Raw genomic sequence first — 22716 nt, 5'->3', positions numbered from 1 at the left:
TTAGCCTATTTAAATTTTTTTAAAACCTTTGGATTTCTTTTAATGTTTTTGCTAGCGGACTGGCCTTGCTTAATTTTTCAGTGTTTCATGGAATGGGCTGTTTATCCTACTGAAATGTTCAGGTATTGTGGAAGAGTGGGCATGCTGTTAACTTGTCAATGGTGAATTGATCAGAAGACGTAAGAGGATGTGCCAGTAGCCTGCTTAGTTAGCGCTGCTTAGGGTGATCTGTGGTTTTGCTTATAACATGTGACAGCCTAGTGGTTGCATGGTTTCTTGCCTTTAGCACAACTGATTGGACACTGGGGAACAGATTAGATGTTTCAGAAGAGCTTTAGAGGCTTCTAAGAATTCAGTATCTAGATCCACAGCACTAAGCTGTCCAGCAGCTCCATAGTGCCTGAACACAAAGGCAAATGGAGGAGATTGTGTATTGATATTCTTAATCTTTATTGGTGGTGCTGAGAGAAGAGTCAAAATCAACTGTTCCCTTAGCACCAAAGGCCAGATTTTGCCAGTTTTCTCTGCTGCTTCCCGTCTTGTGAGTCGTACCAGTGCTGGGCTAAGCACAGAATCTACCTATTTAGTTCTGGGGGAACTGCCATTTCTACATTGGCTCTCCGCCAGATGTTTTAGCCAGTATTTCCCATCCTGATTTCCAGGATCCAGCAGTGTTCTGCGTCTAATCACCTCTGACTTTTTCTCATATTCTCCCCATAAGTCCTGGAAGCCAGTACATTTCAGAGCAGTGTGAGTGGCTTTGCCACTCCTTTTACCTTGGCTGATTGTGTAGCTGCAGCACAGGTGCAGGTCTACTCTCTGCTTTCCTCCCTTGCATTGAAGAAGCAGGAAGGAGAAAACATTTGTCAGGGGGAAGAGGGGACAGATGCATCAAGGAATGTTCCTGGGAAGATGCAATACTTAAGCCTTCACCATATAGGCACTAGGGCCCAGATCCTCCATCTCTCCATCATGGTCAGGTTGACAGTGGCTCCCCGTACCACTTTCTGACAGGAAGGAAGTGGCTGCTATTTTTGTTTTGGAATCCGCTTGAGATGCCCGAAGACCACATTTTCTCTCAAATGTCCTTCCAAGTCTGTGGTGCTTTTTTTTCTGTTATTTAATGGGACCCCCTTTATCCAAATTCTTTAAACACTGTCCAGTTGGACTGCTTATCAGAATGACCAGTGCTTTTAAGAGCTTTTTAAGTGGTTAGCTGGACGTCCCACTGAAGTATAAGGCTGTGTCTTCACACCAAGAGAATGTTCTCTGATGGCTGTTGCCAGCATGGGTGCCCTTGCTTCTCTGCGACGCTTTTGCAGACGCAGACAAAATTCTGCAGCAGATTTTTCTCTTCCCCGGACAAAGAGTGTGCTGTGGAGCTGGAATGTTTTTAATCCTTGAAGGTCAAAAGCTGCTTTAGGGGGAGAAATCTGCAACCTAGATGGCGGAGCTGTACTAGCAAATGCTTGAAGAGCTTGGATAAGAGAAAATCTGCCTCTCCACATCTTCCTTATTTCTGTCTCGTCAGTGACTGGCCTTTTTTACTTTAGCTTCTGGGCAGTCTTGTTTCCTCTGTCTTGTCTTTGCCAGGATTACCAGGATTTTCTAAGAAGGTTCTGGCTGTTTCTGAGCTCACATTGATTTGTCAGACCTTTTTATTTTTTAAAGTCTCAATTTGTGGCTCAGTGCAATGCAAATGAGTAGTTTTTAAACATAGGCTTAGAAGCATAAAAATTCCCCTATTGTGTGGATGTAAAAGCCTGAATTAAAATATACATTTGGATATCTAAATTAATGGTTTGTGTTTTCAGGTCTGTTAAGAGTCCATTACTTCTCACTGCCTTTAGTGGAAGCTGCTGTTCAGCACTTTGAGAACTGAAGCTGCTTTCTTTGCTGAACTAAGGGCTTTGGTTCCCAGCTCTAGGAAGACCTTAGTCTAGTATTATTTGTCCTGAAATTGAGACGAATGGAAGTGTTTCAGTTAAGGCATTTAAGCTTTGAAAGACTGCAGTGGAGACTGGACCATTTCTTTATTTCCATGTTTTTGTTAATGGCAAGGAAATAGTTGATTTATTTATTTGTTTTCAGTTTCTCCAAATATGCAGTCAGTTTATGGCTGTTGTTACCTAAAGAAGCTTAAAGTTTATGTTCAAAATGATAAAAAGTTGAATTATCTTGTTATCAGTGCATAACCTGACATTGTGTTTGCTAAAAGTAGAGTATGGCTTGTTTCTTTTTCAAGAAGTTGAAAAAAAATACTTTTGCACTTTAGACTCCAGAAGGAAGTAGACTGAGTTAGTTTTTCTGAATCCTGTTTTCCAGAACAGTAGCCTGTCTTGTCACTAACCTTCATTTTCTTTTAACCGCTTCCAGACAGGTGAAGGTAACCAGTCCTGGTTTTGGTGGGATACAGATAGTAGGCATGAGTGCTACTCTCCCTAACTTGGGACTCCTAGCCTCATGGTTAGATGCAGAGCTATACTGTACGGATTTTCGTCCTGTGCCCCTCAAGGAATGGGTGAAAATTGGCAGCAACATTTATGACTCATCCATGAATTTAGTGCGAGAATTCCAGCCCAAGCTTCAACTAAAGGTAACAAAACTCTGAGCAGTGGCTTTGGGTTAAACCCTTTTGTACAGCTAAAGTTAAAAAGACAGCTACTGGTATGTTTTTAATAGATGACATTCCCGACTTCATTGTTTACTTCATAGATTATATGCTTAAAGTAAGGACAAACTTTTTTTTGTCTTCTACTGATTTAAACAAAAACCAAACCAAAACACACTCACGAAGTTCTTAAAGTTTCTTGAATCAGACTTGAAGACAAAGTTGACTTTGCAGCTGTCTTGTCTCTGAGCACTTGACAGGTATAAAGAGCTTGATTCTCTCCTTAGCCACTACTCTCTATCTTGTGTCCTGGAATCTAGTTGACTTTTCATAAATGAAGGTAAATATTTCCTAGTTATGCTAAGGAATTTGCATTAATCATTGGGAGAATATATTTGCATTAAAATGTGGTATTGAACCCGCTTATGTTAAACTGCTAAATGATCTAATTTTGTCACTGATTAGAAGGCAGATGTCCATCCTGATTCTTCTGAATCTGTTATCAGTATTTAGTACTTTCGTGCACTTGAAAAGGGTATGAAAAGTTAAGGGTAACGTACTATTATGATTTGGAAGAACCAAATGGGTAGCAGTGGGAAATTTGTACTTCCTACTTGTAGGTTCCTTTTTTGTGGAGTCTTTGAAGGGTCCAGTCCTTTCAACTGCTCTGTGTAATACTAGTGTAGTAGTTGGACAATATGGGCTGAATACCGTCAATATTTTGGAATACTTTGCAGCTAGTTCTCCTTGTGTGCAAACGTTCTGTTATCAGTAGCATGGTGGCACAGCAAAGAAAAAGGATTCTAGAAACAAAAGGAAATGTCTGTGACAAGAATATCTAGAAGCTTGCTTTTATGTGGTCATATTGAGAGGCTGATGTTGCATCTCCTTTTCTGGGTATTTTTTGAAGTAGTTGCTTTGGATAGGTAATAAATTAAGTGAGAGAAAGAACTAAAGTAGGCTTATGACTCAACAGTTTATGGGAGTTGGTTTATTTTGTAAGACCAGGTGATCCTCTTGGGCTTGAAATCTATCACTGGACTTTCAGACTTCTGTTCTGTACCTCAAACAGCACTAGGAAAGGGAACTTGATGACCTCACCACTTCTGCTGAATTTGGCTGAATCCTTACTGAGCTTTGGATGTGTATATGCAGTTCCTGACATTGCTCCCCTGTTTTCATTTGCATTTTAGTGCTTTTTATTTCTTACTGTATGCCTACCTTTTTTTCTCTTCCTCCTTTGGCCTGCTTGCTGGAAGAGAATCTGACTTAACCAAGCAAAACAGATCAGTTGCAGGAACTCTCTTGGGATCTTAAAACCAAAAAGGCAAGCTGTAAACAGTAGGGTTTTGCGTGCACACCTATATAAGCATCCATAAAAGCCTTCCACTGTGCTCTGAACACTTGCAGTCTTTGGTCAGCAGTGCTCGCTGGGTGCATCTTATTGGGGATGCTGATTACTACATCTCATGCTTTTAGTTCAGACATCCCAGCTGATAAGTCTTCGTTAGTTACTGTAGAGGCATGTTTTCCCTTGGGGCTCTTCCTAGTTCTTCCCCACTGCTGTTAGCCATGACGTGGAGGTTGCAGTGATTTTTTTTGTGCACTGTGTGGCCTTCATTCAGAAACAGATTTATGAAAACAAGATGTAAGGCCTTAGATTTATTCATGGTTAGGTCTAGGGCTGTCCTCAACAATGTGGTCATACTAGTGTTTGGACTTTCTAAAGCAAGACAGAAACGAAGATAACAGTGCTGCATCTTTGTTTGCTCCTCTTTCTGACTTGAAGTAGAAGATTCCTACTGTCACACAGAAGAATGACAGCATTTGCAAACCCCATTCAGTGTTGAGAGTGCATTGAAAATATTTTGTCTTAATTCAGGGAGATGAAGACCATGTTGTGAGCCTGTGTTATGAGACTGTTTGTGATGGCCACTCAGTCCTGCTTTTCTGTCCATCCAAGAACTGGTGTGAGAAGCTAGCAGACATCATTGCCAGGGAATTCTACAGTTTGCAACAGGCTGAGAGTAAGAGAAAAGTAGTTAATAGAAGACTGTAGTATGCACAGTGCCTTTAATGAAAATTAATTTTAGTAGAAGCTATAAAAATATTGTCTCTCTCAAGGTTCTGCAAAAAACTCAGCCCTTGCCCCTGTTGTTGTGGACAGAGAAGGGATCGATGAGGTTCTGGATCAGCTAAAGCGTTCTATCTCAGGCTTGGACTCTGTGCTCCAGCGTACTCTGCCATGGGGAGTGGCATTTCATCATGCAGGTATTCCTGAATATCTTGGTCTTGAATTCTGTAATGGTCAAGTCATATGGGTTCTTTTTGCTGTAGTTACCAGCAATTTACCAGTTACTTTTTGAAGGCTTCTGTAGCTTATGACTGAATTAAAATGCTTTGAGAATCTCACAGTTAGAGGTAAACTTGAAATTCTTTTATTGTGGCAGAAGATTTTAATTCACAAATTGTTATGATAAATCTTCTTTCTGTTCTGTTGGATAACACCAATTTTTTAAGTAAAACTTAAATTTTTTTTTTTGTGAAATGGCTGAAAAATCAGCTGATTTGCAGCCCAAGCATTTTCAAGTTGTCTCTAAAGCTGCCAGAGTATTTCAGAGCAATTTTCCTCAACTTAGTACTGAAATAGATGAGTAAATAGGAGAAGTATAATAATGAAAATAAAAATAAAAGGAGCATGTGCCACAAACGCTTCTGGCTAGATCTTTTATTTCTTCAAGCAGGTAATAGTGTATGTCACCTGTTGATCCACTGAGAGAAAGCATTGCCTCTGGAAGAGAGAACAGTAGCTATGGCATTGAATATGTAGGGGAAACAATTCCAAATGCTTATAGAGTGTGAATTTCTTTCTCAAGAATAAAATTGGCCCGAAGCCCTCAAGGAAACATAGAAAGATATGTATTAGACCTGTAACCTAGACTGGAAATAATGAAGAAGGATTCCAGGGTCAGGAATGTAAATGACTAAATCCCAGTTCCTTACTGTGTGTGTTACATCCAGTTTTCTTCTTTTTATTTTATTTCTTTCTTTACTTATTTACTTGCAGTACTTGTAGATATGTAGTACATAGTTGTTCATCTTGCTACAATGTGTACAAGCACCTTAGAAAAGGTAGTTTATAACTATTACTGTCAGTTGAATGATGAAAAATTAATGATGAAAGTTTGCTTCGCTTACGGTTTGAAAGAATTTAACTGAGGTAGAGTTGTGAGTCTAGTTCCTAACACTGAATACCGAATGTTCATTAAATTTGTTCTTCCTCTTGCTTGACAGTAACATTATTAGCTCTTAAATGCAGTCTCAGCATTACTAGGTTCGCTAAAAGTCATCTCTCCTCAGGTCTTACTTTTGAAGAACGGGACATCATTGAAGGAGCCTTTCGCCAGGGCTTGATTAGAGTCCTAGCAGCAACCTCCACGCTCTCATCTGGAGTGAATTTGCCTGCACGCCGGGTAATTATACGAACTCCCATGTTTGGTGGCAAACTGCTGGACATTCTTGCTTACAAGCAGATGGCTGGAAGGGCTGGCAGGAAAGGAGTAGACACAGAGGGTAAGCAGAGGCTTTATTAATATTCTCCAAGAACAGTGTTAACCTGATTAAATCCAGGGCAGTGCTTCGCAATTAGTGACTAATCATGATGAATTCCTTTGGTATTCAGTATGATTAAGTTAATCAAGATGAATTTGTTTGGTATTAATGGCGTAAAAATTGTAATTCCCAGGGGATTCTTTTCACTGCATGAGACTGACTTTGATATTTACATGTCAGTTACTTCAGGAAGGGGTTATTTACTCCTTTCAGTTATTGTTAGCTTCTAAGGCTGTGTTGTTCATTTGCCTTAATTCTGTGATCCATGGTCAGGTTACGAAAGTGTTTACACTTTCAGTGAGAAAATTTACAGTAAATTCTCACTGGACAGACCTAAAATGTAAGAAATGCATTTAAAGTCTACAACCATAATTTGATAAACTACTTCTGTTGTCTGAAGTTCTGATTTGGATTTATTAAACTTCCACTAAACTTAACCATAACTTTTATGGATCTTGAAAATAGGAATGTGACAGATATATGGGAAATATGAACAGTAGTTCTTAGATAATATGATGTCTTCATGCATACAGTGGCATTGATTTGATGTTCAACAAAATAATCCTGCCTGTTATTTTAATTTGCAATGGAAATTTATCTTCATGGATGATATTTGGAAAAATTGTATTATACAAGTATAAACACAGTAGAAAATAAGTTCAAGAGAAGTAGGAAGTGGGATTTGCCCTACTGATGGTTTGCTTGCTGCTTGCTGGAACCTGATGTAAGCAGACTGTTCTTACATTTAACTTTCTATTTTTGCCAGAGTAGCATAGCAACAGAGCGTTTTGCGACCTATATCTCTGTGAGCTATCCCTATGTGTTAAAGAAAAGGGCAGCTGCATGATGTATTTTGAAATTTTCCAGACTTTGTCATTTGAGTGTAGCTGGCAGGTGTAAAATTACATTATTCCTTGAAGTTTCTTTTTTTTTTCCCCTTCAAGTTACAATAATTAGTACCCTTTTTTTGACAGTTCTAATGTGACTGTGTTTTGCACAGTAAGCAGTTGATTTTATGCTGATGAGCTTCATGAATGTACCATTTTTTTTCCACTCCACAGAGTCTTTTGGATGAGAACATAAAGCTACATTACCAGCTGCTACTCTTTCACAGAGTAGGGAGACTGGAGGACAGCAACTTCAGCTGGAAAAAATGCCTTATGTGGGTATGAAATTCAGCTGACAGACAGAAGATAAATGCTGTTGGGTTGATTTTCTCCTTCCTTCCCAACATTGTAGTGTTTGATTGTCTCAGGTTTTGATTTTTTACATTTTTTTTTTCCTGATTTGATGGAAATTTAAAACCACCATTTTAGAAAATTAAATTGGATTATTTTTGCATTCATCAAAACTGTCATGTTCCCAGGGTGAAATAGGTAAAGCTGTTCAATATAGCTGAACAAAACCTAGAAATATAATAGGGCCTTTTTTGCTTTTAATGGAGTTTTATGCTTAGATAGCCAGAGTCTTCTGGTGTTTGTCTAGTCTGATGCTAACCTAGACTTCCTCTTTCATCTGAAATGTTCAATAAGGGATCTTGGAACAGCTTAGTTCCTTTTTTTTTTTTTTTTTTTTTTAATGTTTACTAGGTTGCAATTATTGGCTTTAGGTTCTCAGTGGCATCTTGGGAAAGGGTTTCCCCCAAGTCTTGAATGACTGTCAGACAATGTAGAGTCAAGTGGATGGATACCTATCTTCTGTTAGATTTATCACACTGAAAAGTCAAAGTTTTCAGAGGGAATTGTAGGTCACATCAGAACCCAAATACTAAATGAGTGAATGTTCTTGATTGCTAAAATCAAAATAAGCTTTGATTTCACAAAACAATGCTTATGGGCAGTTTATCTTCTGTACTCCCAGCTCTGGCAAAAGTACACAGTCAACAGATGTCAAAAGTTTCACCTGGCAGGATAAAAAAATCCCAGAGACACATCCTCTGAGCATGTCTTTCATCCTGTAATTCATTTATGTAATCATGTTTAATCTGTATTTCGTTACTTAAGTACACTGAATTTATGGTATTTATTCTGTTCATTAAATTTAAGTGGAGTTGTGTTTTCATTACCTCTGGATTTGCTAATTACCGTAGCATTACCACAGCTACGGTTTTATCATAACTTAACATTCCTAGGATCTTACTAAGATACCCACTACCAAAATTACCGTGGTGTCCAGATGATGTGCACTTAAATCTTAACAAGTTATCGTAAACCTATTATGATATTTACTGTATGGCTAATCCAAATCTAATGCTCTCTTCTTAGTCAAAGGCACGCTTGTCCTACCTATAATTCATTTATCCTGTGCCAATTGGCAAAGCTTCTAACTAGCGAGGTCTCCCAGGGACCTAGTTTCTCTGTAATGGCTTTGTTGAAAAAAATCTCCTTTATGTGACCACTGCATTTTCCGTGGCTAGTCTGTACTATTATCTCATTAAAGGAATTGGGCCATTATTTTTATTTTTGTTTCATTGCTCTAGGAACTTTTTTGTCACCCACAGAATTTCAGTAGTTAGGGATTAACTTAACAATGTCTGATAGAGAATTTTAGGGTAAGGTATGTTTAGATGTACTTTCAGTGTACCATTCAGGATACTTCAGATTTTATGTGTGTATATATATCTATGCATATAGGAAACTTCAGAGAATGCATAATTACTTAGATTAATAACTTTGGATTTCTGAATTAAGTTGGTATCTGTGTTATTTAATGTCGGCCGTGGAAGCTGGTTGACTTAAACGGTCAAAGTGCTGTGCAGCTTTTATGTTTTCTTCTTGCTTTTGAGAATCTTTTCAGTTTAATAATGTAGTGCAGAAGAAAAATTGACGCCACTGTATATTATAGTTCCAGTCAATTCCAGAAGAAGAAGCAGCGAGAGTGGTTCAGCAGCAAAGCAGATGCAAAGTGAGGCTATGGAAGCTCCTTAGCCGATTTGGCAAGACCCTGACCAGCCTAATGTAACTTTGAAGTTTGCTCTGCTTTTAGTTCTTGAGTATTATGCATCTGTGGGGTTCTTACATAGCAATGGATATACACTGTTCAAGGTTGCAAAGGTTTTTCTCTTTTTTTTTAATTCAGCTTTTTCAAAAATATCTACAGTTTTCCATTCCAATAATATGTCCTTGATGATCTGTATGTAAGGTTTTTTGTTTGTTTGTTTTCTTTTCCTATAGGTGAGAGCATTTTAGTTTGCAAGCCCTCAGAAAGATCAAAAGGAACTGCTCTACTTCAGGGATCTCTGAAGCCTGTTTGCAGTTGTTTGCTTAGAAGAGAAGGGGAAGGTGTTGCTTCTAGCATGAAGAGAGCAATACTTGAGGTACAGGACACCTGTTCATGGAGAGGGTTTAGAATGGTGCTTGTACTCTCGTAATTATAGGATGGTTTCTTTTGTGACACCATCAAATACTTTCTGTGCACTTTCTTTTTCTACTGTTTCCTCCCTTGTCAACCCAAGCATCTTCAGAAGACAATTACTTGGGTCTGCCAGCTTGCTTCAGTATTCAGCATTTTGCTTGGTATGTTTCAGTCTCTGCTTGCTGCAGATTAGGCCGTGAGCACACTCAAGCAAGGGTTACTAAGCTTTTTGATTAGATATAATCTAATCATTATAACTTTTGCATTTAGATATACTCAAACTGCAGGCAGAAATAAGTGTATTTCTTAAACTTCGTGTGTGACCTGACAGTCTTAACTGGGAGATACTTGTAAATTACTGATCCCAGAGGATTTGTAGACTGAATTGGGCCATAATGACATTTGTAGAACCTTGTAGGTTCCCTTACTTCCCTCCTCAACTTATCTACCTCTTTTGCACTGAAATGATAGAAATTTTTAAAATACTTTTTTGGTGAACAAATGGGTGTGGTACCCAATTCACTCCCTCTAGCCTGCCCTCCTTTGTAGGGTTCCTACAGGAGTAAAAAGGACCAAAAGGGTGTTATTCCACATAGGTGAGCTTATCTCCTTTTCCAAAGTTGCTTTTGGGCTTGAACTGAGCTTAGACTCTTTAAATACAGTTTGTTTGCTGTACTACTCTTACTGTCCTGTGAAAGCTGCTGTGGTACTTAGAACTTGGTTGTGATTCCATAGATTTTTTTAATTTTTAGCAGACCAATGGAATTTCTAAATGCATTTTTCTACATAAGGGCTATCTGAAAGATGGGGGTTCCTTGCTGGTGATGTTGCTTTATAACATGAAAAAAATCCATTGAAACCATGAAAGAAAGTTTTTAGCTAAACACCTTGCTATCTCAAGGACGACACAGGAATGGAAATGACTTGAAAAAGCAGTTATGTGAAAAACAAAATGAGAACAAAATCTAAGGGTAAAAAGAATCACTCTCAGGAAAAAAAAAGATGGGGTATAGCATTCACACTTACTAAGAGAAAGCTTTGTTATGCTGAAGAGCCTTAGGAGAGCTCCTCCTTCCTGGTTTGCTTTTTGTCTTCGGAAAATTGCAGTTTGTGTTCTAATATTTTAAAAGTATTTCACAATGTTGGCTAAGCAAAATGCCTAGGGTTAGTCTCAAATCTAAATTGCTACTATGTGTATGTCCAGTATCAGAATAAGATTTTATAATTCATTCTTTCCTGTAGCTTAGTCTTCTTACTTCTACCTAAGGTGTCTAACTTGTTGCCAAGAAAAATCCTTAAAGGTTGGCAGTTGCTTTGCCTCATGTTCCCCTCTTGTTCTGGTTCTTTAAAACTTAGATATCCGATGGATCAGTCTCTTTGATTCTCCAATCTGATGTTCCATCCTATTGCTTCTCTGGCAATATGAACAAGTAGTTTTCTTCAACAGATCATAGTAGGGGGACTGGCCGACACTCCAGATGATGTGCAGACCTACGCTTCTTGCACTCTTCTTGCATCCAGCTTGAAAGAAAGCAAGTGGGGAAATGAGAAAGCACAAGGCAAAGCACAGACTGGACCTATCGAGGCTTGTGTGGCATGGTTGCTGGAAAATGAATTCATTCAGGTTCTGGACTCTTGCAATGACGTGAAAGGTAATGTTGGTGTTCTTCCCAGTGACTGCAGTTAGCAGTTTTGAATCAGTAAATCTTCTGCAGCTGGGTACATGCTCAATGTAACTTTTTAATGAGGACTTCTGTGCATGTTTGTTTTTATTTTAAAGAATCATGTGTATCATGAATTTTTTTAGCTTTCTGGAGGGTGTCTTCATACCTGTTTTAACTTTTTTTTTTTTGCATGCATGTGTTCTTGGAAGGCCTCTCTCTGCATATCACCTCTAAGACTGATGCATCCTAGTCTACAAATTCCCAAAATATCTTTAAACAAGGCATACTTTTACTACAGGATTTGTGCACGTTAACTGTAGACTATGATTTTTGTCTTTCTGAAGAACCACCAGCACATTCTAAGTGACTGCAAGTCTCTTCTAGAACTGCTTGGTGTACATGGTTGCATTTTTTCCTGATTTTGGCTATTTTCTTAAAATGGCTAAGGATGAGACTCTTACAGTAATAGTAAGAATCCCCATTACAGGTTAATTTGTATCTCTCATTTAAGAAAAGATGATAGGAAATATTTGGTGTTCCTGAGAAAGAAATACTCAAAATGATAACTCCTAGGCAGGATGGCAGATGGGATTCCGGTGGTTTTTGTTCAAATAGCTATCACAACTGTTAGTCTGAATAGTTAGAGGGATCCAAGCTTGTGATCTGGCCTCTGAAAAAGGCTAGTTTAGGCTTAGGCAAGTCTAAACCTTTTATTGTTTCCATTTTCCTGTCTTCATAATGGAGAAGTATGCTATTTCTTCTTGAAAAAGCAGTTGGGAATAGTTAGTAGAATTGATATCTATAAAATACATTGCAACCTGGAAATGAGATAAAAATTTGCTCTTAAATGTTTCTCTGTGTGGTTTTTTTTTGTGTGTGTGTGTGTGTTTTGGTTTTTTTTTTTGTTCGTTTGTTTGTTTTTAAACAGCAAAGGTTTATCATCCAACACATCTTGGGTCAGCTACTCTTTCCTCTTCTCTTTCACCAACTGAAGCCATGGAAATCTTTGCTGACCTGCAGCGAGCTATGAAAAGCTTTGTTCTGGAGAATGATCTGCATATTGTCTATTTGGTAGGTTCCTCATTCTGTGTTTTGTATTTTGTACGGCCAAAACTAAGGAAAGGAGAGAAAGCACAATGCAGAGTTTTTGAGGGATCTATGTACGTAGGGGTTTTTTTTTGTGCTTTGCTTAGCTCATCGTTTATGAAGACAAGTTTCTAAATTGAATGTTTGTCAGAACTAGTCTGTTCCCATAGCGTCTATTGTGTCGGCAGGTGCTGTGTGTCCATCTAAGCCCATTGTTGTCACTCCTGACTTTGAAAGACTTCAGAACTTTGTAAGTTTGTGTTGTAGGATAATGGTAATTTTTCTGAGACACTTGATGAAACAAATTAGTTTTGTTGTGTGTTTGGGTTCAGCAGGTTGCATCTCAGATTTCTGACCCTCCAAAAGCAAACTTTTGGGGTTTTAGTATCGATTTTGCCTACAAAAAGCCTCAGAGAACTACACTGCTTTCTTCCTATGTGTGGGCCTTTCTTCAGTTCAGTAACAGCGAAATTCATCTCTGATTTAGTTTACTTGCCTGGTGATGCTGCCAGGGCTAAAGGAAAGAGTGTGATAAATCTTTTGAGGGGAAAGTGTCCCAAAGTTTGTCAAGATTTACGTGCGTGGACATTTAAAAAGCTAACCAATGCTATTTAAGACCGTTGGAGAGGAAGCCATGAACCTGTGAAGATTAGTGAGGAAACAAGATAGAGTTGTAGTGAACATCTTAGGATTCATGCCTGCCAGAGGCCTATCATGCAATTATCATCTGAAATTTGACAGTTGTCTTTAGCCTCCTTAAGTATAAAGTGTATTCTCTTTACCAGGCTGATAAATCAAAGGCAAAATTTGGGCATCTTGCTTGGAAAAAGAAGTTCACTCCAAGGAGAATATGCTTGTGGTTACGGAGGTGTTGAGCTAGGGGACAGGGAGAGGCAAGAGATTGAGGGTGCCTATCTCTGCTTGCTGTGTTCATTAACCTGGTTATTGGCTCGTACTGATAGGTATTTTTTTGGGGGTGGGGGTGGGGTGGGGGGTGTCTACTAGTGTCCCATATGTACCCACATCTCTGCTTTAGAGGACCACATTAAATTTTGTTTGATTTCTATTAGGCAAAGTGGACTGTTTTGTGTCATGCACCAGTGAATTTTTTCCCTGTTTGCATATCCAAAACAGAAAAACAAAGGATGAATTTTGTTCATGTTCTGGGTTAGAGACAGTGATGGCAATATATTTTTTTTACTCTGTACTTTTTAATTGTGGCAGCTTGTCTAATGTTATTTTAAATCAAAGACACTGTTGAACACAATGTTCTCAAGATTCTCTTCATTAAGCTAGACTTTCTTGCAAGTCTGTTCATTTTGAAGGCCGGAGGTTTGTTTAGTTTTGGTGGCTGGTTTGGTTTTGTTTGTTTGTTTTTAAGAATTGTTCTCCACGTGTTCCTTATGGGCTACAGGGAAATTATCTGCTATAATGCTTTTTAATTCTCTTAGGCTTGAATCTTTTACTTGTACAAATATGAGACTGAATTCCAAGACCTTGTATTTTAGGAAAGTTGATTAAAACAAATAAGTATTTGCTAGGCTAGGAAAAGAGTTTTCTTTAAAGAAAAAAACCCAACAAAAACCCAACAAACAACAAAAGACAATCTCCCACCTTAATAACTCTTGTTCTTCCTAGCAGATGAACAGGCATGGATGATTTTACAGCTATGTAGGCATCTGGTATTCTGTATATATATATATATATATAACTAACAACTGTTAGTTATTTCAAAATAATTTATCTTGCAGTATATCGATACAGATATGAAGACATTTTGTCTCCTCATACTGAAACTGACTGTGCTGATTGAACTATAACAGAATTGGTATTCTGTCTAAAAGTCTGTGAATGCTTCAGATGGCTTTTTTGTTAGTGTTGTTAAAAGCTGAGATTTCTTGTACTCCGGGTAAATGAAAGCTTCAGTGAGTTCTGCCAAAATCTATGTTCTGTCCTGCTTTATCAGATGATGTGGCAGTGGTTAGTGTGGTTGCTAGTGGTTTTAAGAGGTTGATAGATATCTGTCAGTTTTTTTTTTTAAAAAGAATAAAGTTTTGTTTTATTAAAGGAGAATAAAGATGCAGCTTATAAATCTTCTAGTGGCTCAGATTTAGGGAGCAATCTGACAAAGATTCCAAATTGTTTAATCATAAGAGTACCCGTATGAGTCAGATCACATCAGTACAAATATTAAAAAAACTAGGTTAGAAGAGCTTTTACTTTCTTCAGGGTACATGGTCATGACTCAGTGCCTCTCAGTAGTGCGTAGGATGCTCTAACTGCATTCCCTAGACTGTATTTTTGTTTACCCAGAGCTCTGTTCGGTTTGTTTCTTTGAAATAGTTTTTTGTATTGCCTTATTTTCTTTAGGTCACCCCAGTGTATGAGGAGTGGACCACAATTGATTGGTACCAGTTTTTCTGCTTATGGGAGAAGCTGCCTGCCTCAATGAAACGTGTGGCTGAGCTGGTGGGGATTGAAGAAGGCTTTCTGGCTCGCTCTGTAAAGGGCAAAATCATAGCTAAAACAGAGAAACAGCATAGACAAATGGCCATCCACAAAAGGTAGCCACAAATGGGTGTGAATGTGCAAAGACTAGAGGCTGTAACATGTGGACAGGCTCTGTGTCTGTTTTCAGGAACTGACTCTCTGGCTGAGTGAGCTGATAGCTCAGAGAACCTGGATCTGGTGTGCTCTGGACTGAGAACACTGCTGGCACAAGATGTTTGTGCTGATGTTTTTGATAGCCATCTTCTCTCTTTTTTTTGTGTGCTATGCTGTAGTACCATTCTGTCCTATGCTGTCACAGTGCATTTTGCCATGTACACTAATGTGCCCTGGGTGATGATTTTATTTCCATGTGTACTACTTCTACAGGTTTTTCACCAGTCTTGCCCTTTCGGATTTAATCAGTGAGGTTCCCTTAAAGGATATGACCAAGAAATACGGCTGTAGTCGTGGCCAGCTTCAATCCTTGCAGCAATCTGCTGCCACCTATGCAGGTGAGTTGTATGGGCAAAATACCCAAGGAGTCTTAGGCTAGTCTGTTTTTTTTCCTTCCAGATATGGCGATAAGATAGCCGCAGTGTGGTACTAACAACAATCAGTCTTGTATAACCACTTCCAGCTTTATAGCTAAATCTGTGGTTGTCCCTGCTTTGAGATGGAACCACAGAGTGTGCTGTGGGAAGGGGGCCAGATGAGTGGAATCAAGCAGTGCTGTAGCATGCTGAGGTTTGTGGAAATCAGCCGTGTACTGTGCAGGAATGTATTTTGTTCAATACTAAGTATGGAAATTAAGTACAAGTCTGTTCTGAAGTTTTGCTCTATCAGGAAAGAGTACCTTTCAGCATGGGTGAAGTTTGGGGTCTCTGAAACTTAGCATGGCTTTCTCCTGGTTGCAAAGTTAATTGGCCAGAAAGTATAAGTTTATAGTTTTCAAAACAGTTTGAGTAGTTTCCGGGCCATTTATCACCAGATAACAAGAGGTCGGATAGCTGTCACTTTTAACTTAACTTCCTTAAGAGGGCTGTGTAGGAGTAGAAGTAACAGCCCACCATGTGACTGAGATTTTTTTTTTTTTTTTTTTTTCCATTGCCTGTCCTCCATTATTCCATAAGCGGGTCTTCAATTTTTAAGATAGTTTTAGCTCAACTTGCGAAACCCTATGTGTGGGTTGCAGCATGAGTCAAAGCCCCAAAATGAAAAGGTCACGCCAACTGATGCAGAGTAGTTTAAATTAATTCTGGTAGTATAAATAACTTTTTGTTGTAGCAGTTTCATAATTCTCCATTCCAGTGTTAATAATTTTAACAAAAGTAATTTGGGAAGTAAAATGAACTGTTGACATGACATATAGTTAAGAGATATGATAAAAATCATATTCTCTAATCGCTGTAAAAATAGCGAGGGATGCTGTGTCTTTCAGTTATTTTCATAACTTGTAGATGCAATCTGTGAGTAAGAAACTGTCTTTTCCCTGCTCTTTTCCTCCTCCCATGTTCTGGGGACTGCAATTGTAAACTTTATCGCAGGCTTTGCTACCTCCTATGATGCTCTCAGTAACTGAAGTTTTGCGGGCCAAATTCTGCTCTTACAGACATCAGTGCTGGCTTTCCTCAAAAGATCTGTGGCTTCTCTTATTGCCACTCATCACTGCTTTTTCTGTTGTCTTTTTTCAGTGTGTTTGGTTCACAGGAATCCTGTTACAGGATATGCATGTGCTTCACACTTTCAAGATTAGCGTCTTTGAAAAAGCAGTGTCATTCAGAATTTCTACCTCACTGATAAACTAGTTAATTCTAGATTGAGTTCTGTGAGACCAGCTTCTAGTCATATTTGTAATAAATGGTTAGTTTCTGTAAGTAATGGGAAGGTGAGAGATGTAAAGTGAATGCCGATTCAGATGAGGGGGGAAAAATGGATCCAGCCTAGTAGAACTGGAGCTGGAGTGAAGACATTGATGTAACTTCTGTGTTCCAGGAATGGTAACAGTTTTCTGTAATCGACTGGGCTGGTACAACATGGAGCTGTTGCTCTCTCAGTTCCAGAGCCGCCTCACTTTTGGGGTTCATAGGGAGCTTTGTGACCTGGTACGAGTGTCTCTGCTGAATGCACAGCGTGCTAGGACGCTTTACAACGCTGGCTTTGTCACAGTGGCTGATCTTGCTAAAGCTCGTCCTGATGATGTGGCAATTGCTCTGAAGAATTCAGTACCATTCAAAAGGTGAGAAATCAGTAAGTCCAGAAGTCAAGTAAAGGAGTTTGTAAGGTGAAGGATTACAGGATGAAACCTGTAATAAAGTATGACAACCTTTTGGGACTTGGTGCCAAACATTAGTTAGAAATAACTTGTGGGTCTCTATGACTGATCACAGTCATTCCGTGATTATTTTGAAATTAATAGAAGCATCTTTTATTTGCAGTATAAGTTTGAGAGACCTAAATTTTCTTCTTGTTCCTCTTTTCAATGCACTGTTTAGTCCTAGGTGAATTGTTAATGCTTTCTGGAGACCTTTTGCTGCCTCTAAAAGGAAGCTCCACCTTGATTTATTACTGTATATCATTGGAGATCCTCTTGTGATTTTCGTGTTAGTGCAATGACAAGCTTCCTTGATCAAGTACCTGTTGGACTGTGCCATGACACCTGTCTGGTTCATGCTCCTGAAGTTTCCTTTCTTTGGAAACCAGTGCATGGGGGGGAGGATTGATTCAGACCTGGATCTTGCCCTACTAGGGGGTTGTGACTCATCTGGGGTACATGTTTGGATACAGAAACCTTGGAATGCTTCTGGGGTATGCAGCCAGTAATATCTTTCATCAACATCAATTCACATATAGACAACTGAAATAGTTATTTCCTATTAAGTGGATTATATCCTGGATATAGTGCTTCTGTGAAGCAAGGAAGCTGTGAAGCTAATTGAAATGGGAGCAGAGCTGAATAGTGCCATCTTCTTGTGTTGTTTGTCATTTTCTGCATGAATGTTTACATCTGTCTGTTACCTTTCCCATAGTGTTCGTAGGGCTGTGGATGAAGATGAGGAATCAGCAGAGGAGCGTCGGACTGTGCGCAGCATCTGGATGGCTGGAATGAAAGGCTTAACCGAAAGAGAAGCAGCTTCCCTCATTGTGGAGGAAGCCAGGGCACTTCTCCAGCAGGATTTGGCACTGATGGGAGTGCAGTGGAACCCAGAGTCTTTTCTTGAGACTGATACATCCTCTACAGTCATCAGTGAGTCAGCACTGGAAGACAGACTACATAGATCAAATGGACAGCAGTCTTCTGAATCTTTGAGGGTGTTAAACAACAAAGGGTGCAGAGTTCAAGATTGTAATGGCCTTGGTTCTCAGACTGGAAACTTATCAAATATTAAAAAGGGATATAAAAGGCGACTAAGCAGTAGTACAGAAAACTCCAGATTTGAGTGTGAAGTCCCATGCAGGAGACAGGCTCGAGCAGAGGAAGTCAATGATGCTATTGTGTACAGTGCTAGAAAATGGCCAGATATGTGCAGAGATAATGAAAACGTAGAAGGAATTTCTCTGGTCAAACCCAAGATGTATTCCAGGAGAGCAGTTCCAGAAGTCCCTACTGAACAAAGAAAAACACCAACATTGAGAACAAAGTCTTCAGCGTCTAGATTGATAAAAAGTACGGACATGCATTTAAACCGGACTAGGAACAAAAATACTGTTTCAAAACTGCACAGGTCATTTCATGAAGATTCAAATATGCTTAGCATAGACATACAAAAGCCACCTGCTTTCCATCCCACCATCTCTACAGATAATTTTTTTTCAGACCAAAATAATAAGGAATTTATGGGAACGGGGTCTGTAACTCATAAAGTCTCAAATTCTGTACAGATGGGGGAAATTAATCTTGAGAGGAAAGATAAAATGGAAGGATTATTTACAGAGCCTACCATCACGAAGGAAGGCATGCCTAAGGGGAGAGCATATTTTCAGGCACCTGTTACATTGCAGGGTACTCCACACAACACTGTGGAGACACATAATATTGTAGGAAGTCTAGTAATACCTGGTAGTGCTAGGATACAGAGAAATGAAAATACTGATGATAAGCAGAATAAAATGCAAACAGATGCGAGCTGTGCTGAGGCAGTGATTGGTAAGCAGCAGATGGCTTTAGACACAGATCATGGTAATGTAACTGCTAGCTGCTCTGGAAGTGGACGTGTCCATTATGGCAGCAGGATATGGAAGCCTGTGCATTTTTGTCCTGATGAGGATAAATCCTGCCATATTCAGATTCAGAATTGTGGCAAAAATGGGAGTGAAAAGCCCAATGGCATATTGTTACAAGCTGGAGCACTGCAGAAAGCTAACAGTCATCCTAAGGATTTTCTGAAAGACTCTCTAGTAAAATCCAGAGGTGTTTGCAATGCACATGATGTTCAGAATGGTTCATCCTCTGATCTGTTTTCTGACTCTAGAGACTTTGAAGACAGCTTCCCATTGGATTCTCAAACTGAGATGATAATAAAACAGGAGGGAGCAGCTGGAATCACAGGACAGCAGGGAATACAAGGTTCAGAGCTGGCAGCAATACCATGGCAGGAAATCTCCAAGAAACTAAGCACTTCACGGACTGAGAATGCTACTGATGAAAGGCTGGCTGCAACAGTTAGGAAACTGGGCTTATCAAGTCTTATCACAACAAATAACGTTGCAAAAAGCACAGCTCAGCACTGCAGTAATAAAGTTTTGGAGTCTAGAGGCCTTAGTTTACAACCTGTAGCAAAGGAAATAGAATCTGCACCTTGCCTTAAAGAAAGCAATTTGTCAGTGACTGACTCCCAGCTACACAGTTTTCTACAAGGTTACCAGACCCAAAATTCAGTGAAAGGGGAGAGTATGTCTAAAGACCTTAATAAAGCAAACTCCCCTTTTGGTAGTGAGCATATTGTACAAGTAGAATGCCACCCTGTCCCTGAAACAAGCCTGAATATGAGTGATATCTTGCTGTTTGATGATAGCTTCAGTAATGTCAGTGACCTTTCAGCTGTTCACATCATGGAAGCTGACAAAAAGGACCCTGTGGAGAAGCAAGAGGCTTTGCTTCCTCCAGATGATCTTTTGCAGAACCTAAGGACTGTTCAGAATAAATTTGATGTCAGAGGCAATCCGAAAGAGCATGAGGATCCTGTGCAGTGTAACAATGTGTCTCTAGCATCGTCTGATCTAATAGCTGAAGTTTTAGATCATGCAAACTCCCCGTCTTTTCTGGAGGATCTTCCTTCTACATTTCATGGTCAGTCAGGATTAAGAAACCCAGTGATTTGTAACAATGACCCCAGACCAAAGGTTTTAGTAGGAGATCACGGTGAAAAGCTCCAGAGAAACCAGCAAGCTTTAGACAAGAAAATCCATCCAATGGTGTGGACTGACCGCTCATTTGAACTAAGCCCAGGATTGCAGGATGTATTAGACAAATGGCCTAGTCCCTCAGGCATTGAACCAGTTTCAGTAAGCTCCTGTTTGAAAGGAAAGTTACTTGCTCCTGTTGTTAACCAAGAGCCAGATCCAGTTTTTGAATCTGACTGTTGTCAGCCAGAGCCTTTGCCCACATGCCAGGGTTTAAAAAGCTCTTTCAAGGTTAAAGAAAATGAAACGGAAAACTCAGATCTTCAGAAAACAGACTGCATAACACTTCGACTCAAGGAAAGCAACAGAACATCCTGTCTTCCACTAGATAGTAATAACGGGTTTATTCCTCCAACACCCCCCAAAGAGCTTTTTTCAAAGAGTTCTGTTTCTTTCTCTGTGAAATCTGTGAGAAAGAGACAAGTCACCTGCATGAATGAAGGGCAGCTGATTCAGCCACAGCAGAACAGCGAGGGCAATGCAGAGCAGCAGGTAAAAACACTCCAGATCAGTCTTGGGACTGTAGACCCAGTTGAGGCTGGTGAGATAAAAGATGATTCCACTATAGACCAAGGCTTTTCACTGCAGCTGTCTCAGGATGTTTCTCCACTTGTTCCCTTAAGTGCTGAAAGTTTCACTATTATTGACGTAGCAAGTGACAAAGAACTTTTCCAGACTTTTGTCACAGAATGGAAGGAGAAGAGCAGATTCTCCATCTCAGTGGCATGCGAAAGAACAAAATGTCTTTTGTCTCCCAAATCAACGATTGGCGGCAAATTCAAAAAAGGTCAGTTCTATGTTCCAATGCATTATTTTGTGAACAGCAGGATGGCATCTTCAGCTTAAGGCAGGAGTGGAGAAGGAAAGGGTTTGCAAAAAAGGAGAAAAATTACTGGTAATAATTAAGTATTGTCAGACTCAGTAAAGCAAAGGAGCTGAGTGTTAGTAGAAGATGGAGAATTGGTGTCAAGCATTTCATTGGTAGGTCTTTGGTGATAGTAATGAAGTGTTAGCAGCTTGTTTGTATGTGAGAGCATCTAAATATTCTTAATGTTTCATTGTGTGTCTAATTTTGAAATGGATCTGTGTTGTGCAGCCCCTTTATCGTGTGTATCTTTCCATGTCAAAAACAAGTTTTAGTATATTTTAAAATGAATAATATATTTAACAGTAAACTGTACAGATTGTTCAGGGTCTCCACTGAGCAGTGTTACTTGCAGGATTGCCTTTGAACCAAGGTTAAATATTTTTGAGTTTGCAAAAAGTAAACTTGGTTCGATATATGCACGTGTAAAATTCAGATCAGTCTCTGGGTTGTTGCAATATTGCTTCATTTTTTTTCCACAGAAGTATTCATATGCTGCAGTTCGCTGCTGCTGCTGTATAAACATACTCTTCCTTTAAAACAAGATTAAGCAGAGTTAGATTCTTCGCTGTCGTATTGCCATAACAACAGCAACAAAAATTCTTAACTATCGAAATATATTTTTGATAGACAAATGTGAAATGTTTTTCAGAGTGGAAGGAGGGAATACATTTCTGTCTCAAGTCTTGAAGAGATTGCTAGAAAGGCCAGAGTTTTGCAGGGATGCTATATAGGTGGTTGCTTCTGTTAAGAGAAAGTTTTGCTATTATAAACATGTGGGTTTGGGGGTGTTTTACCTATAGATAAAAATGAAGGTATATATTCACTTTTAAGAAGTTTAGGCTCAACTGTATGTATTTACGTTTTCAGGATCCAAACTCTTCTGTATTTATGGATGCCATTTTATAATTGTAACTTAAAAATTATTCCTTTAGGAACTTCTCCTCAGTGGATGCAAGTTAAAGATGATGGATTTCCTGTCAAAGGCTGTGAAGACATCTTGGTAGTTGGACTGGCAGTATGTTGGGGTGGAAAAGATGCATACTATATCTCTTTGCAGCAGATACAAGACCAGACTGGTAAGTGAGTGGACAGGCTGTGCTGTGTTGCATGACACTGCATTTCAGGAAAGTGTTTCACTTCAGCAGATAGGTTCTTGGAAGTGTTTTGAGTGTTCCAAACCCAGCTCAGCTGGTGATGGAGTGATTTAGCCATGTTATTCTGCAGTCTTAAGTGCTGAACACCCTTGAACATGTTGCTGTGGATACTTCTATGCTGCTATATAATAAGGCCAGGTAATTTGTTCAAGCACTGGACTGCTGAGCATGCATATGGCTAAAATGTTAGCTTACTCCCATGTTTTCTTTAGCTTACTTGCTTTTCTCTTTTAGCGTCTTCCAATTTTTGCTCTACAGAACAAATCTGACACTTGAATGTTGAACGTAACCTAATCTGTCTTACATGGGCTAATGGCTAGGGTTTGATTCCTGGCTCTCCTTTGTTTAGTGGTACAGACACAGCATGTTGCTTTTGGGAACCTTGTCTGGTTTAATAAAATATATAACATCAGTATAGATTTATTGTTATTTGTTTACAGTCCAACTGTAGTTTTTGTGCGATAGGTGACTGCATTC

At 39.2% G+C, this 22716-nt stretch overlaps 1 protein-coding gene across 1 annotated transcript in view; it reads left to right on the top strand.

The window, feature by feature from the left end:
- Nucleotides 1–22716, top strand: part of POLQ (DNA polymerase theta) — a 53802-nt gene that overhangs the window by 10249 nt on the left and 20837 nt on the right. Inside the window, exons 6-17 of the mRNA XM_052794793.1 lie at nt 2377–2596; nt 4494–4638; nt 4736–4882; nt 5972–6184; nt 9397–9539; nt 11025–11229; nt 12170–12312; nt 14698–14891; nt 15205–15329; nt 16810–17053; nt 17844–21004; nt 22018–22161. Coding sequence (XP_052650753.1) covers nt 2377–2596; nt 4494–4638; nt 4736–4882; nt 5972–6184; nt 9397–9539; nt 11025–11229; nt 12170–12312; nt 14698–14891; nt 15205–15329; nt 16810–17053; nt 17844–21004; nt 22018–22161 — 5084 coding nt within the window. The remainder of the gene's footprint in view (nt 1–2376; nt 2597–4493; nt 4639–4735; nt 4883–5971; nt 6185–9396; nt 9540–11024; nt 11230–12169; nt 12313–14697; nt 14892–15204; nt 15330–16809; nt 17054–17843; nt 21005–22017; nt 22162–22716) is intronic.

The sequence above is a fragment of the Harpia harpyja genome, chromosome 8 (genome assembly GCF_026419915.1).
Source record: "Harpia harpyja isolate bHarHar1 chromosome 8, bHarHar1 primary haplotype, whole genome shotgun sequence".
Lineage (NCBI taxonomy): Eukaryota > Metazoa > Chordata > Aves > Accipitriformes > Accipitridae > Harpia > Harpia harpyja.
This window is presented reverse-complemented; position numbering and strand designations above follow the sequence as displayed.